We start from the raw sequence: 17989 nt of genomic DNA, 5'->3' as shown, positions 1-17989 counted from the left end.
AGAGCTCTGAGAGAAACACAAGTCATGGGGAGGAGGAAAATTACATCTCCTCCAACCATCTACATTTACTGAATTGATTTTTTATCTTATGATGTAGGCTTCTCTGAAATGGGGCCAGAATTGCCAGGACTACAAAATTGCTGCAAAGGCTGAAACTGGCCACTTTGGCAGTCAGCCAGCCCTGAGGGTGAAAGTAGAGTGGCCAAGAATCCCTTCCAAACTGAAATCAGCTGGGAAATGGTAATATTTCATGTTTCCTTCCTCTTAATGCATGGAACATATGGGGCCTAGATGTGGAAACTTTTTGGTGCAGAGATATTGTTATTTGTCCATTAGCATGTGGCACACAATCATCTAATCATTTATGTGCCATGTTCTCTTGCACACTGGCCAGTTTCTAGTCAACACCGAAATCCAAGAGATGGCCTAATTACTAGAAATCGACTAATGCATAGAAACAGTTTTTATAAGTATTTTATTTATTTATGACCATTTAAAAGCCATTGTAAAGGTGTTCAGCTTTTTACCTATGACAGGCTGCCCTGTCACACAGTGTCAACATTTTGAAGGATAACTATATCTAGTAATGCATCATTGCCTGCATTGCACCAGTTTAGCCAAGACACACATCAGTATATTGTTAAAGAATTCACCTACAGTTATAAGACTTATAATTTACACACATAGGATTGTGCTTAGTCGTTAAAGCTTTGAGGATAGTTCAGGGGCAACATGCTCTTCTTGGAAGCAAGACAGCACCTAGCAGATGGATTCCATGCTTAGACCCTGGAGTTCATCGTGGAACACGTTACCAAAAAAAAGAAAAAACCCGACTCACTCCCGCAATTAAGACTTTCAGGAAGGAACTAAAGTAAAACCCTCATCTATCAAGTCTCTCCCTCAGACCCACTTGCTCTCCTCTTCACTGCTGTACATCACCCCTTCTTTCACATCTAACTAAGCCTCCCCTGCAGTTGAGTATATATTGTGTATTCTTCCATGCTATGCATATCTCCCAGAATACCTGTGCAAGCCGCCTGTATCTGAAGGATCCTAATTCAATCTTTAAATATTGTGCCATCCTCGTCTTAAGTGTCCATGGGCTTAATCATTGCCCAGTGGTTTCAGTGCTGTGGGGGATGAATATAGAGTATAATAAGCATTGTCGGGAATGAACAAAGAGCAGTGAGAATCCTAGAGAAGCTGTAGGACCATAGAAACTGCAGAGATTCACTGCTAATCACGATGAATAAACTGGGGCACATCAACCAGCAAACAAATTGCACTAATTTTATAGATATATAGCTAGTTTAAATAATTCATGAGTCGCAAAAAATCAGTTTTTCTGTAAAATATGTTTGAAATCATAATATTCGTGTATTTCTCAATGCCATACACAGATTTTGTTTCAATACAAATATACTTCAATGTTGTAACATAAAATGTTTTCTTTGTACATCACTTGATTATATTGTTGACGCATAAAATTTCTCATAAAGCTTTGTATTCAAGTCCTAATATTTGAGTAGGAATCAGTTATCTGATATCGTTGTAACAGTAGTCCTCTCATCTAACTATGTGTTTCGGGCGAGTTCCGCCCTTCTTCAGGTTTAAATATTGGATGACTGTTCTTTAATTATCACCTGCAATCAATGACAAAAAAACTAAATCAATATTCTTTGGAAGTCGTGCTTTAATCAATATACTGAATCATGTATAGGTGCAAAATAACACAAACCTCAGTGCTGGATTTGGAGTTCAATCAGGAAATCTCTACACATAGAGATTATATGATCACTAAAAAGTAAATATATATCAATGTAAATAGGAGTAGTTATACGTGTGGAGCAGAGGGACCAGGCACTTACTATAGCGTTGGGTCCCCCTGTCACCACACACCAATCAATCTGACTTCATGCATTTTCCTTGAATAAAAATATGCTTACCCTCACTTAGTAGTGGTGTTTTACTGTGAGGGCCAGTCACGGAAGACGTATGAATTCCCGCCTTGCTCGAAAGTAAGGGGGATTCTTTCCTAGAAATATGCAGTATATTTAGTAAACTGATATGCGTACTGTTCTATTGTATCGGTAGGCGTGTTACAACCCAATCAGGATTCCTACCTGTGCGCGGGCGTGCTTTCTCTGTTCGTTGTGTGTAATCCGATGTCTAACGTTAAGTGTACCACTTCGCTGGAAAGCGCGGTTCCGGCAAATTCCCTGTCAATGTATGAGTGGCTGTAGGACCATGTCATGAGCTTGGGCTGTCTTTCCATAAAAAATGCAATTCGCCCCCAGGGGTAAGTTCAATACAACATTCTCAGATCATTGATCTAAGAGTGCAGACCAATCCCTGTTCGGTGTCCCCATTTTTAAAGCCCATATTTTTCTCTTCTCAATGGGATGAGATCCCTTTGTTCATCTGACCTGAGAAGTCTACATTTTATAAGTAAAAGTATCTCAGCCTCATTACGAGTATGGCGGTGCAGGCAAATTCAGTGGTAATGTGGTGGTAATTATGTCACTGCCATGCTACTGTTGCATTCCCGCACACCCATACTATGAGGTTGGCAAAGAGATGTAGGATTAATCTCCAGCTGAGAGCTGGAGGTAAATCCGCCACATTTCTGCCAAATAAAACAGCAACATTGACGGAATTACTGCCTGCGGTAATTCTGCCAAAGTCCCCATGGAGTCCTATGGACTCCAAATAATGGAAACTAACACCATCACTTGTAATCCAGTGGTAATTTCGCCAGACCAAGTGGAGGTAATGGTAATTTAGTTGGGTGGCATCTCAGTGATTTTACCACAAGATACCACCAATCTTGTTATGGGCCCATGCATTTGAGGTCTCATTTTGTTATGAAGGCCTTATACAGTGCCTACCTCTAAGTGATCGGCATGGTCAATTGATGTAGAGGAAAGCAATGGACAAAACACGTCTACTTTTTATGTTTTTAGTGTCTGCTCATTATGAATGTTCAAATGAACATTATGACTGTCAGCAAACAGTCTTTGCAGGACATTCCCTACACCAATATCCTCTGTCATGTAAAACACAACGACACAACAAACCATTGCATGGGGCATTAACAGAGGCCCTTATATTTGCCAACATTTAGAATTGATAATATTTGTTATGAGACCAATAATTTCTATTGAGCCTCATTGTTCATGCGGCTTCTTCATTACAGTGGAGACGGCTATACAAGGTCGTAAGTAATGGATATTTGATTTTTGGAAAGAAAATAAAGATAAGTAATGCTTTCAGTATTAGCATACCATTTACCTCCCTAATAAGGAAACAATACGATCATTAGGCTATCATCAGTATAATTACATTTAACAAACAACTAACAAAAATAACAAGGTATCTACTCGAAAGGGTGTAGGGTTTTGAATTAATTCACGCAAAAAACATTTCCAAAGATGCAAACACATTATAAGGATGAACATTTCAAGATAAAGAGGGGCTTACAGCTAACCAACATATATAACCATACATCCTCAAATGAATATACACCTATTACAATATTCTGTAGGCAAACAGTCTTCTTCTCCATGGAAACCCTGCGGGATGCCATGGACTGCAATTAGAGTGCGTGGAGAAGGGAATGCCCACAATCTCTAGAAATTTACCAAAGGGCCAAATTCTGAAGGAAAGAAATAATTTTCTTAGAGGTCTGTGGTAAAAGGAGAGATTCATTATATTAGACTTTCCCAAAAATGAGGACATTCCTGAGCCATACAATCAAGCCAGCCTCCAAAGATTATGTTCCAATTCATCAACCAAATCCATAACACAGCTTTCAGTAAATACAAATAGTTTAGTATTAATGATGATAGCCATGATAACTCCAAATGTATCTGTTCGAGCCATGAGTGCAATTGATACATCATCCAATTATCCAGTTCATAAATTCCTGCATCTCTTACCAATTTTCTTTTTAGCATTAGGGCATATGAGCAGTGTATACGACATGCTTCCGCAATACTAATACTCAAATGCAAATGATCACAAATGCATTTCATGACCAACATTTGTGTTAAACATATATTAGAAATATGCACTCTTAAGAAGAACATTATTTTGCAGGGCTGCCCAATTTATTCCAGGAGCAGCATTTATGGTGGGATTCTATGAAAAGTTCCAGAAAAATCCCCATAAAGAAGCAAAGGTCATCCTCTCGCTAAGCTCGTCAAGAAGGATGGACACCCTAATCCAAGTGCCAAGGGTAAATACTTTATTAAAACCTATACAGATAGCGCATTACCATCTGGGATAACATTTAGAGCCATTCATGATGTATTTCTTCTCATTCGATTGCAGCTCACACTATATCGCAGATCCATTGAGCTCCCAGTTGCGATTCCTGCTGGTCCACATATCCAGGCCTCTGCCATTCAATCCCCCAGCTGGAATATCTTCACTGAAGTCCCTGACCTCTTGCTAGACAAACTGAGAGGTAAGTAACAAGTCATTGCCTGCAATGAGATTTATCATGCTGGCCATTCACCAGCGTCCTCTTGTGTATGATTTCCATTGGAATTTCGATTGAACATAGCTCATAGCATGTTCAATAGATCTGACTTGCAAAACCGTAACCAATTAGTTATTTTCCGGACAAAAGATATTATATTAATCAAGTACATATTCATATAGATGGAAAAATGTTATACTAAAATACATTTTTACTTTGTGCTCAACCTATGAATATTCTGATCTCTAAATATAACCACTAAAGAGCTTTAATATTTGGACATGTGAAAAGATCACTAACAATGAATAGCACATTACTTTCACATAGAAATGTATACAACAATATTTGTCAATGCAAATAATGCATGTTATTATTTTAGGTCACTGCACAGTGTCACAAAATAGAATCACAACCTTCAACGACGTTACATTTAACTACTCAATGCCTGGAAGTTGCTATCATGTCTTAGCCCAGGATTGTAGCCCTGAGCTGAACTTCTTGGTAATGATGAAGACAGCGGAAGAGTCCCCAGAACATAAGTCCATCAATGTCATGCTTGGCAGCTAGTAAGTGATGACAGTTCTATGTCCGTTGCCACAGCTATCATACAGTGCATAAATGTCTGCAGTGGTAGCATGCCCAGCATCTTGCTTGATATGTACATTCTTTTTGAGGGGGCCATGATCTTAGCAATACCATAGAGCAGTAGTATTCAAACATTTTGATGTCAAACACTCCCTTGATGAAAAATAGTGTTGCCGGACCTCAGATGCCATATCTGCTCATGTTTTCTATTGAAATCAATTCCCTTTTGGAAGAGCATTGCACTCCCCTTGCCATCTTTCGGGTCCTTCCCCACAATTTTAAGATCACTGCCATTGAGTAAGATGTTCACATTGTATATCTCCTAATAAGCCTTTAAATTCTCAGCACATGGGTAATGCTTTTTCAAGCAGTAGAAATCACCTATGCATAAATGCAAGACAGCACAAATGTATCCTATTTAATATTCAATGTATCAACATTGGTAGAACATTTCTTTACTTCTTTTGGTGTAGGAACTACCAAATTAATTCAAAAGAAAGATCAATTTCCGGGGAATATTCTTGAGGCAAGACTGTATGCCTTTTCCTAACATTTAATAGTTTTTTGAGAAGCAACAATGTCACACACAATTTTAAGCAATGAAGGCAGTGTACCATAAGATCAAACAACCTTTCTTATAGAAAATAACATTAATGGGGCTTATACTGATGTTTCTTAAGAAATCAATGTGCTGGTGTCAGGAATCTAAATCATAAATTTCCATAAAGGGGCATCAATGTTTGTCAAATAGGTCCTGAACTCCTCTGGCTTAATAATGTACACTTAAGCAATGTTAGTTGGTGTAATTCATAGATGTATATGTACATTTTAGTGATTTATTACCCTTCTGATTGCTCAGTGCTATTGTCGTCCTAATCATAATTGCGTCAATTAAGTAGAGCTTTGCCAATTTGTTTCACATCTTACATTCTGATAAATCAATAGAGATGATCAAACAATGCTCCACAGCAAGAGATAATTGAATATTTAGATTAAGAGTTATTACATTTTCTCTCAAATCACTCAGTCAAGAAGGAGCATGTGCACATATCTTGCAAGTGCCCCAGCACAGCTCCAGCCATGCATGATTGGTTTACATTATACAGTTTCACCGGAGTCCAGTACATGCTCCAATTATTTTGTGCAGCAGCATTTATCACTATATGTCAGCGCCTGTTTAGCAAATGCCTGTGCATAATTATATCCACGAACCTTGCTCAATGGCCAGCCCCGTCTCTGTCTGCTAGTGTAAACTTGTTATCTCTGGCTCTATCTTTCTGAAAATATCTGAGCTTTTTACATTACCTTACATATTTCACTTATTGAAGGAGTCATCAAAGAGTCGGCCGCACCCTGGGCATGGGGGGTCAGGAATCTTTGTCTCTCCAGATATTTTGGACTATAACTCTCATCAACACTAGCCAGCATAGTCAATGGTGAGGGAACGCAGGAGTCATAGTCAAGAACATCCAGGGAGTCACCATTTTCTGACCCCCTCCTGGAGAGGTTGGTAAATACAGATCCTAGTTAAGCCGGCTTTTAGCAGTAAATAGTTTCAGTGCACCTCACTTGCAAGATGGAACTCTGGCTTTGTAGACTTTAGAATGCCATTGCATCTAATGCATTGATTTCTTTAAATTTGGTTTATATATGACCTTCCCAAATGGATCAAGCAACACATTTCCTAGATATTTTTAGAGTGGGATTACATCATATGCTAAGAGATCAAGAAACTCTATTTGGCCAAACAGTTTAATACACACCTTAACATAACATGAAATATATAATGTATTGTCGTATGATGTGGCTCAGGCTATTTTGTATCTGGTTTCCCTCATACGAAAGACAGAGGTTTATAACATTCTGTGTTTACTAATGTGAAGGTGGACTTAAAAGGAATAATTATTTGATTGTGTGAGTCTAAGTGCCCTTATAAACAGACATGTGAATATGAACATACAATAATGTGTTTACTCTGGGAAGACTAGAGGCGCTAGGCGGATAAAGTTGATGTTTATTGTGGGATTTGTGTAAGTACATTGTTGGACATTATACTATATTTCTATTTTAAATGCTAAAATTACTATGTCTATTTCATAGCAGTGCTATAGGGGAAATATTCCCTGTAGACAAGCAATTTCTCTCCAATCTTGCCAGTAATGCCTTCAGCATTCCTCTGGCAAGTGGAATATACATTTCTTCAGAAACTTCCACATTGCCAACACAGGAGTGCATAAGATTGAAAAAAAAGGTGTTGTGTGCTCTGCTTCCATTCCACTCAGGGCCTTGATGTTATACCCTTGGCTGAACCTCTGGAAAAGTTTTAAAAAATGTGCAGGACATAACACCACCCAAAATGTGTGAGAGTAGGCAGATTATTGTACCTACTTATTGTACCTACTGCCTGTTGTCTTCTAAATGGGAGACCAAATGTTCACATCATCCTGGTGGTCAGTGTTATCATCAGAGTAATAACTCACAGCCTAATTTCACAGGAGGCAAAGGGCTCCAGCTAGCACACAATGTACTATGCATACAGATGTTTGCAGTGGTTTGAGGGCTCATTGTCATCCTATGTTTTCTGGCATCTAATATTTATTCCTTCAGGGCATGTCTTAAATTCTCTGTCCTTTTTTGTTATCCACTCTCTGATATGTGGAACATCTTAACAGATATGAGCCATCCACAAACCTCAATCTCTCTGTCCTCTTCTTCTTCTTTGCTTTGCCTTCCCTAGCATCACTGGAGAACACGTTTCCTCGCTCGTAGCCCTGATAAGTTTCCATAGTTCTTTCTCCTGATTAGCTCACCATGTCAGGGCTTGAGTCATTCGGGTGTCTTGTATCTCAAACTCAAAGACAATGCTTAACACAATTGTGAATTCCTCATTTTTAAGTGACATCACCATGTCGCCATCCGGTGACTCCCAGAAGGTGACGATTAATGGAATTGAAGTCACAAGTTTGCCCTATCAGTCTCATTCAGGTACGTGAATACATGATACGGACCAAGTTCACTGTTGGTTAAAAATATTATTTAAAAATCTAATAAAACGTAAGTTAAATGAGAACCTGAACGGCACATGCCTTGTACTACACCCATGTATCACATTGATTGCACACAATTATATTAAATACCACCATTTCCAGTAAAACTGTCAAGCATGCATAGCTACAAAAGGGTTTAGTTAATTCCAATGAAAATTGGGCCTCATTGGGAGAATGCCACTGCAGTGTTAACGTTCCGGTATTTCCTTTTATTGGCACGTTACCACACCAGCATACTCCGAGTTTGCCAGTGGCGATCCTGATTTACCTCCTGACAAGAGCCGGAGGCAAGTCAGGCACCCCACTGACAAAAAGCAGCTGGTATTACTGACACCGGGATTACCTGTTCTGGTAATACCAGCAATCCCCCAATAGAGTCATATGGGGCTCTACGGAATGGGGATTTAATTTACCCTTACTGGCACTTGTAATCCGCCGGTAATTCTGGCAGACCAAGTGCCGGTAACAGTAATTCCGTTTGGTGGTATCATACCGGATTTACTGGTGGGATACCACCAAACATATAATGAGCCCCAATGTCTGAAAACAGCAGTTGTTATGGCAGGAAACTGTTAACAAATGTGCTATGATATAAAGATATGTGTCCAACTAGCTTTATATTTATTACAATGTGTGTGTTTAAATTTGGACAATACATTTGTATATCTCTCATGATTAACAGCTAAACATGTTTGTTTATATTAGCAAAAAGTGACTTGGTAATTCATGGAGCTGTAGCAGGCCCCCTGTTTTATGCAATGTATTATAAATAATAAGGTCTCCAGAGCCAGGTGAAAAATATGGAACATTTGCAACTGTTTACAGGCTCATAACATCCAGTTTGTTGAATTAGATATATAGCAACAACATACTAAACTTTAATTTCTATTTAATTGTACACATGCACATTTAGACATTTAGTACCATATGAAATGTCTTGCACAAGGTTTGCTTCAAGCTGAGGCTCCAATTTGTATTTACCCACTAGAAGGAAAGTCCAATCCGTCTGAGACTGTGTGTTGTTATGGCAACCAACCTTTATTAGAAGGAAATTTGGTACTGTCGTGGCTATTGGATTAACAGACAACTCATATCAACAAAATATAAAGTTCAAAGAAGGTATTTTACAAATAAAAACTGGCGAAGGGTTCTAGGTAGACTGGAACCAAAGTTATAGGGAACTCATGAAAACAAAAAAGAACCATTCTAACTTGCTTGCTGACTATAGTTTGTCAGTTCATCCCTCTCTCCCCTTTTGCTCTGCGAGTCAGTCTTTGGGGCTGTTAAGTGCCCATGACCCTTATTTCCTCTCATGTGTTTTAGGCTGTTCTTTTGCCACACTTGTCAGGCTATTGCTCTTCTTAGTAGCTGGTTCCACCATCTTGTATTCATGAGGCCCATGGATCGTGGGACAAACCTCCAGACTCGGAACACATTGGACTGGACATCTTGGGGCAGGCGAATTTCACAATGTGGAACCCAGTTTGTGTTATTGACAGATGCTATAACAGACTCACCAGCACCGGGTGATAGGTATTCCACCAGTTGAGTGCTACCACCATCTACTCAACCATGTACTCTTTCTCTCCTCATCCAGTCTCTTGCTCTGTACTTCTTCCTCCGTGAAGCACCACAATGATTTAGCTCTCTTCATCTGTTTGTAACTCTCCCTCCTCTCTCCTACCACCTGCTTCTCCTCTCCAAACATCTCTTCTCCTACACTTTCCCTGTTAGTTTGCCATCCATCAAATCCACTGCTTGCTTCAGCTACCTCTCCTAGACCTCATCAAATTCCTACACCTCTTTGCCACCTACAACATTCTCAATTTTCCTCTCCCCTCCAGCTCCTTTTTGCCCCTAATTCTTCTACAGTATTAACTGATCCTTTCCAAACTCCTCCACTCTTTATCTGCCTTTCTGCTTACCATCGTCCTCATTTTTTTCCATTTCCTCCTGATCTCTTCTACCTGCTCTGAACTCCTTTTTTGCTTCTGCTCTCCTTTCGTCACCTCAGTGTACGCTACCAGTTCTGCTCTCTCTCTCTCTCTCTCTCTCTCTCCTCCTGCTCGACCTCCTACTTCTTTCACTGCTTTTCTACCTCCTCACTGCACTGATTTGCAACCTCTCTCCCACTGAACCTCAAAACCTTTCTTCCTTACTCACTGTTGCTCCTTCAGAGCTCTTATACCTTCCTGAAATAGAAGACTTCTATACAGCTGTTCTCCTCTTTGATCTAAGCCCAGGGACTGGTTCCCCATTTTTCGTCTGAAGCTGTTTTTACTTTCCTCCATGGCTGCGCCCAGATCCCCTGATGTATCTCTCATTATTGCTATCCACCATGTTGATGTCCTGTACCTTCCTTTCATCGCTGCCAGTCTGTTTCGCTGCTCCTGATGCTCACACAAGTACAGTCTCCGAGGAGCAGGAACTCACATTTGTTTCTCCTTAAGAAAGTCTTGCCAAAGCAATTTCCAATCAAAGTCTTTGGTATTTGGTTTGTGTTTCCAGGTTTCATATGCCTTCTTGTGCTGGCGGTCACAGGGAAATACGTCCACCTTGCTATGCACATTTAGGACATGATCACTAGCACATCTTTGGGTAAAGGGTCCCTCTGAAATTAGCAATAGGTTGTCTGTTTCAGCACATCCACATAACATAAAAGGTTAGTCATGGACTGGGAGACCCTGTTTTACATCCTCCAGGATGTAATTGACATAGCGGTTGTTGATCAGCACCCTCCATGGCTTCCTCTGTCCCATCTTCTAACCTCAAACATGATATGTTGTCACAGTAGCAATATAGATGAAAAGAAATATACTGTAATACCATCACTGTATTAAGAGTTGCAAAAGGATTGTTTTTTTGAGAAATCATTAATTTCATACTGAAAAGCTTTTAGAATCACCTGATCCCAAGTCCTGTACTTTACTTTTAATATTGTAAAGTAAAGTGTCATTATAATTACATAACATGATCATTAAAGAGAGTAAAAAAGTAATGGGCAACAAAGCCCACTCAGCATAGCCTAAGCAAACATTGTTAACAGTAGTTTGGTGTCTGTAATCTCATAAAATGTCCTTTAATCACCCCAACAGAACTAAATATCACTGCTTTTAAGACCACAGTATGTCGTCCTTTCATCGCTGTATATTTCAAAGTTTGGTATTTAAATGTGCACATTATAATGAAAATGTCTTTCAAGTTTATTAGGGGGGTGGGAAAGGGCAGATAAGGGTTTGAGTGGTTAGTGAAAAGGTAAAAATCGGTGGGCAAAGGTGGGCCGTGGGGGGGACACCCCCCAAAAAAACTATTAGATGAACATTTTCGTTACAATGTACACGTTTAAATGCCATTGAAATATACGGTGATGAAATGACATAGAACCTTGAGCTATGTAGTGTTCTACAGCAAGGTGTGTACTCAATCATTTACTTGTTATCTCAATGTGTCTTTGTCTTGATCTTTTGTTCACTCACTCGTTCATGGTTTCACTCACTCACTATTTTGCTACAAAAATCTCCCACTCACTTAGACATATACCAGATTCCACAGACCTCCCCATGATACATGTATATGAGCATCTCCAAACAGGAGTTGTTCAGGAGGGTTTTATTGATCACTAAAATAAGTACTACAAATCAGGTCCTGCTCCGTTCCCTGGTCACGCAGAAGTATATGGCCTTGAGGAACATGAATCTGTATTCTGTCTTTGCAGACCTCCGGACCGCTTTTGACTACTTGTCACGGGACACGCTGTGGTTCATCATGGCTGATAGCGGGATCCCATAAAATCTCCTGCAAATTATCTTTCAATTGAATTCAAGTAAAACAGCAACAGTGCGATGGGGCCTGGGAGGGGAACTGTCTCAACCATTTGCAGTAACAAGAGGGGTGAGGCAGGGGTGTGTCCATGCCCACTTGTTGTTTCTGCTGTATATTGACAAAGTCATACGCCATGTCAGATCCAAGAGCAGTCCTCTCGTCCACGTCCATCAGGGGCCTGGAAGTTACCTTGGGATCCTTTGTCGAAAAGTGCACAGAACTCCAACTGGAGGTTAACTGAGAGAAAACAAAAACACTAGTCTTGCAACCCAAATTAAAAAAATTCACCACGGTCAAACTCTATATTAACAACATTCCGATAGAACAAGTGCTCAGTTTTGATTACCTTGGTGTTAGATTCTATGACAGAGGTGGCTGGACATCACATTTGGCTAAATCTAGTGCAACCATAGATAAATACAGTGGCACAACATGGAGACTTTACTGTGCACAAGGTCGGGGGGCTATTACACCTTCCCTTACCATGTAGACTGTCCAAGTTAAGTCTACGGCAAAGTACAGCGCAGAGATTTGGGGATATGTAGCTGCTAACAATTTAGGGTTGGTAGAGAGAGGGTCTCTCAAACGCCTGCTTGGCTTGCCATCTTCGAGTCTGGGTATACAAACTTACCTAGAGTTGGGCTGCAGGCCAATAAGTGCGGATGTTGCCCTAAGGCCAGTTTTGCGTCACGGTATGGACAACCCCAGAGCTCAAGATATATTGCAGCACTATAATACTTGTGTTGGAGCACCAGGGCAGCAAATCTCTGCCGTGGTTTGCCCACATCAAAACTTTCCTGGCGAAATACCACCTAGAGGCCTGCTGGGATAACCATGCAGATTTCCCAGCGGGCCTAGCTACTAGGTTGAAAAGCATGGTGCGGAAGGATACAGAATCAAATATGGAATGCTTGTAGCAGGCTGGCCATGCCGGCTTTCTACCTGGAAGGTAAATTGCTCCCAGGGATTGAGAGCTATTTCGATGTGGTTATCCCCAAATATGCACATTATGTGTATACGAAATGTAGGAAGGGACAAATAAATCTATCGTACATGCAAATAGGATGCAGCGCGAAATGACAATTATCAAGTTTGTGTCTTGGCAAAGAAGACTCAGTCCCATTTCCTGTTCTTCTGCCGGAGGTATGCCAAGCAGAAGAACAAGTACCTAAAGTTGTTGTGCAATAATGATGGCACACGTCGCACAAGGGACGTTTTGCTGTTATTTTGTTGTTGGCAAAATATTCACATTGTATACTTCATGTCAACCTATCTGTTCCAAGCATGGTGTACACGGTTATGGGTTATGAAGGCTGGGGGAGGCAAGAAAGGAGGGGCCCTTGAAACCCAATAAGCATAATTCCCCTACCACGCCCACCTAAAATCTGACGACCCATGAAATGTGATGTGCCTTATGTGTTTGCCAAATGATTACTGATAAACAAAATTCCACTCGTATCTATGGGTAACAAAAGGCCTGCAGGGGAAAATGATTAAATGATTTGAACTGCACGGTAACAATCGCACTTTAAAAAGTGGTGGCCACATACTACCAATACTGTTTTAAATGTTTATCAGCTGTAAATTAATTAAAATTATTGTGTGTATTAACCCTTAAATGATGTTTTTGAACTGTATGCTTTTATGGCCTAGTGCTGAAATAAAGCTAATTTGAATTGAATTGGATTGTATACCCTACTTTAGGTAAGCACAATAACATACACAAACAAATAGCTACATAATTACATGCATATATGATATGCAATCATATGTACATTATGCCGACTCCAACATGGGCTGCATGAGCAATTTCTTTCTGGTAAAAGAGGACATCACCTCTTCTTTCAACTGCAGAGCCTCATGTGATGATTGAAAAGGAAGGCGATGCCCTGTCACTAATAGCAAAAGACTATGGCATTGAGAAGCTGTACTACGACGGACTCACAGCCAAGGTACTCTAATGCTTTATCAACACCCACAGGTCAGCCATGTTCACATGATGATAAACAGACATGTATATCTTGGATCTCTCTTTGCTTTGTCCTAATGAAGGTTGCCACAGCTCTGTGGATGAAGGGAAAGACATGTGGAATTTGTGGTCACCACGACGATGAGACGGAACAGGAATATCAGATGCCTGATGGTGTTGTTGCGAAAGATGAGGAGAGCTTCGGCCATGCGTGGATTCTTTCAGATGAGTCCTGCTCTGGAGGTATAATGCATTGCAACTTTTCTTATGAAGTACCCCTAGAACCCACATTTCCAGCACACGTTCTTCACTTTTGGTACTTGAATGTATGTAAGAACTTCATGCACACAGTCATCAATTTCAAGGTCAATCCCGCTGACATCTATAGAGGGAACGCAGCATAGGCCTTATTACGGTAAATTTATGGAAGCCAATTACACACTTTATTATTCAATATGGCAGGAAATGCACTCTGTCACAGAATACATTCCATAAACACAAATGTTTCATTTTAATTCAGTCTGGTGCACTTTAATGATCCTTTGCTCCCAATATGAGGCATGAACATAGATCAGTGTCTGATAAAGTGTCCCCTTACATTTAACATATGACTAATACTCTGCTTTTTATTTTCAGCTTGTAAACTACAGCGCACGCTTGTCAAACTTGAAAAACCCATTGTCATTAATGGAGAGAATTCTAAGTGCTACTCAATTAACCCAGTTATGCGCTGCATGAAAGGATGCTCTCCAATCAGAACTGCACCGGTATCTGTTGGTTTCCACTGCCTAAATTCTGGTAAGTTTATAGTTTGCCTAATTTATAAGAGTGCTACCCTGTAAATGGACCACTGGTAATCTATACTTGATTGATGAAGGTCTCAGGGTTTCCTTGAGGCAAAGTCTGTGAGTTTACAGTCATGCAGTTGTAAGAATTCTAGGTAGCCTGGTGCATTAGTAGTTGACCCATGTCGATCAATTCACTTGAATTGCCAGCTTTAAGTTGATTAGCTTACATTTCATCTGAAATACTTTATTCACAGTGCAGGACACATGATTTTCTAACTATAGTTAAGGTGTATGACATGAGCATTAGGAAATCCGAAAATTAGATTGCAAATAACTGTTGAAGGATTTGGCTGACATTTTCCAAACAAAACGTTTGTCATCTCATCCCCAGACTGGAAATCTTGGTAAAGATTCGTCAAAAAATGAAAAGGTTATTAAGAAAGCAGCAAAACGCTGTTTTTGGCCCATTACCATTAATTTTCCCATAGAGGAAAACATCGAAATTTGTATCACGTAGAAGCACAAAAACTGCTTGAGGGAATTGGACAAATTAGAAACAATTTAGGCACGAAGTGTTGAGTTAATTTCTGGGACAGGTTTTGGGTTATTCTGTCCAGTAGATTTGAAAATATTTGAGGGAAAGGTGGGCACCCTTCTCCCAAAAATATAGCTATTTCTCCCATTTTACTTAGTTGCAGTGACGATTTTCAGAAATAAAAATTCGCTATTATTTTTGCTCGATGCAAGCAAGTACAAAAAACCTATTTGGAGGAAGAGAAAGGATGAAATCTCATCAGGCTAGGGGGCGGGGGAGAACGAGGACATCATGTGAAGTTAGGGAGTTGGAGGTGGTCTGTGGAGCCATTTACAGTTCAGAGGTTTTCGCATTATCAATGAAATCCCAGGGGAATCTCACGAGATTACTCTGGTATTAACGCATGACGCGCTCAAAAACAAAAATGGGTCACACAAAGCAAAGAGCGAAATGGAATAATGGAAGGGGGACAGGGAGGTAAAAATCAAGTAAGGTGGATGGGGGACCTAGGGAAAAGGAAGGAACGTATTATCGGGGGAATGGAAACTGAGGAAAAATAAATAAATGGGGGACATCTGTTGTGATCACATCTACAATGTAGAGCGAAATGGGGCCTTGTGCCAGTGGCCCTGTCCAGTGGGACCAAAAGTGTAACATGTTCAGCGGCCATGGCTGAAGGCCAGCTTGAAAGAAACCTAGTGTCTTAAAATATACATTGGGCATGGCCGGAAGCACGGCTAGTGGGCCCTACAGAAAACTGTTTGGTCAACATATACAGTGGCCATGACTGAGAACCATGGCTAAAGGCCCTTGATTAAACTACTGTATAACAAAACCCTTGAAATTCAATTCATTGAATAGAAATTTAGTTAAGGGACAGTTAAGGTGATAAGATTTAAAGCAACGTAACCCTTCGAATTCAACCGATGTGCGAAGCGATGATCATCTTAACTCGCCATTCACCCTGTTGAAAAGCTCATGAGTACATACATAACAGATTGGATTCATAATGACACACAAAATTTGAGGGGAACAAGATAGCCCAATGGGTTGAGCGCTCGCTGCTGCGATCTGTGTGTGATATACAGGTTGCAGGTTTGAATCCCAACAGATACAACTGAACCTTTCATCCGTCCAAGGTCGATAAATAAGTACCAACTCTGGTTGGGTAACTTTGTATCTAGATTTGTTCTATGGAAAGTGCTTGGCCATAAGCGCTATATATAACACATTATTAGATCCAAGTGCTCCTCAATGGGGGACACCAATTTAAGGTAATCATCACTTCCCACACCCGCTGAATTTCAAGGGTTTTTTATATTTATCTATTCATTTGTTTTGTTATTTACATTTGTATTATGTCGATTTGTTGCATTACGTCTGATCACCTTAACTGTTCCTTAACTATAGATTTTCCGTTGAGTATATAACTGTATACCTTTTTATGGATGTATGTTGTAATTTCATCAAAAGAAATGTATCAACAACACAGGGCAGCTAGGTGAGGGGTGAATGACACTTCCAAAGAATGGCATGTAGGATTCCTCCTGAAAGAAATCCTGCTTCAAAGTTGAAATGGCAAAGCAGGAATCAGTCAATCTCACCTGAAGAGCTTCATTCATACTTCCCGTAACATAGACTTCCACAAAGTCATAGTTATTAAAGTTATAGAGAAGTTTAGAAAATGTAATTCTCTGTTAAAACAATAGTGGTAATTATGTATTGGTGATTTGTATATTCACCCATCATGCTGGAACGGTTCCATGGCTCAATACGCATCGTAACTTTAAGATATTTGGCTTGTTTAATAAACAATCATAAATGCACTTTGAATGACAACTTTTCTTTTAATCTTTCTAAATTATCTCATCTTGCTTCAACTAAAAATTGCTTTTACTGATTTGAGACAGTATCTTTAAGGCTAATTGAATGACACGTTTTAATGAATTTCAAAACTGATTTCGAATTCCATTCTGTAATGCATTGCTCTCTTCGTTTACAGATGCCTCTCTGGACCTGGCTGAAGGGCAGGTGAAGCTGGAGAAAGCTGAAGATGTTGTGGAAACGGTTGATGCACACACTGCATGCTCCTGTGGAGCATTGCCGTGCGCATCGTGAAGCACAGATTCCTAATACTCCTACTAAACCAATGCAACATCCAGATTGTTCTTCCGAACCATTAGCTGTAAATTGAGAAATTGAAAACACTTGATATTAATGTGTTCAATAAATAGTATTTTCATGCATATAACAATTTTGTTGATGTATTTTGTTGTAGACAAATTGGTGAGAACCTGAAAACAGGGACAAATCCATCCCATCAGAGACATATCCTCTAAACCTCTACTAATGCCATATTTACAATAACTTGTCCTAAACATGCTAATCTGCCATTCTCTTTATGTTATAAGTAACTGGAGGGTAGATCCCTATTCTGTATGGGACTGGGATATAGATCTAACAAACATACAACAATGAAATGTCCCAACATTGCTAAGTAACACATACCTCTAAATATTTAGCATTGTGTGTTCTAACTCGTAAAGCTTAGAGAGCTCCAGTTGGAATGCCGAACCATGAATCACATGACCAATTGAAAATAAGCAATGCTGCTATATGCAACATGCCTGAAGCACCATGTGTCAAAGAGGACAATGTCCCTGAGTTTAGAAATTCCAAACCAGAAGAGGTGTTTACATCACATCTCTTGATAGCCAAATGAGGCAACGTATGTGATATGTCATCCATGGAATATCAACA

General features: G+C 39.9%; 1 protein-coding gene across 2 annotated transcripts in view; it reads left to right on the top strand.

Annotated features, from left to right (window-relative positions):
- LOC138540857 (vitellogenin-A2-like) overlaps positions 1–17483 on the top strand; it is a 70299-nt gene extending 52816 nt beyond the window's left edge. For both annotated transcript variants that reach the window (XM_069641715.1, XM_069641714.1), the window contains exons 27-35: positions 98–240; positions 4099–4237; positions 4333–4468; positions 4863–5049; positions 7965–8053; positions 13792–13889; positions 13990–14149; positions 14543–14704; positions 17232–17483. In XM_069641715.1, coding sequence (XP_069497816.1) covers positions 98–240; positions 4099–4237; positions 4333–4468; positions 4863–5049; positions 7965–8053; positions 13792–13889; positions 13990–14149; positions 14543–14704; positions 17232–17347 — 1230 coding nt within the window. In that variant the 3' untranslated portion in view covers positions 17348–17483. The remainder of the gene's footprint in view (positions 1–97; positions 241–4098; positions 4238–4332; positions 4469–4862; positions 5050–7964; positions 8054–13791; positions 13890–13989; positions 14150–14542; positions 14705–17231) is intronic.
- The last annotated feature ends 506 nt before the right edge of the window (positions 17484–17989 follow it).

The sequence above is a fragment of the Ambystoma mexicanum genome, chromosome 1q, assembly GCF_040938575.1.
Source record: "Ambystoma mexicanum isolate Mex_15411 chromosome 1q, UKY_AmexF1_1, whole genome shotgun sequence".
Classification (NCBI taxonomy): domain Eukaryota; kingdom Metazoa; phylum Chordata; class Amphibia; order Caudata; family Ambystomatidae; genus Ambystoma; species Ambystoma mexicanum.
The sequence above is the reverse complement of the archived record's forward strand: the minus strand, read 5'-3'. Positions and strand labels throughout refer to the sequence as shown.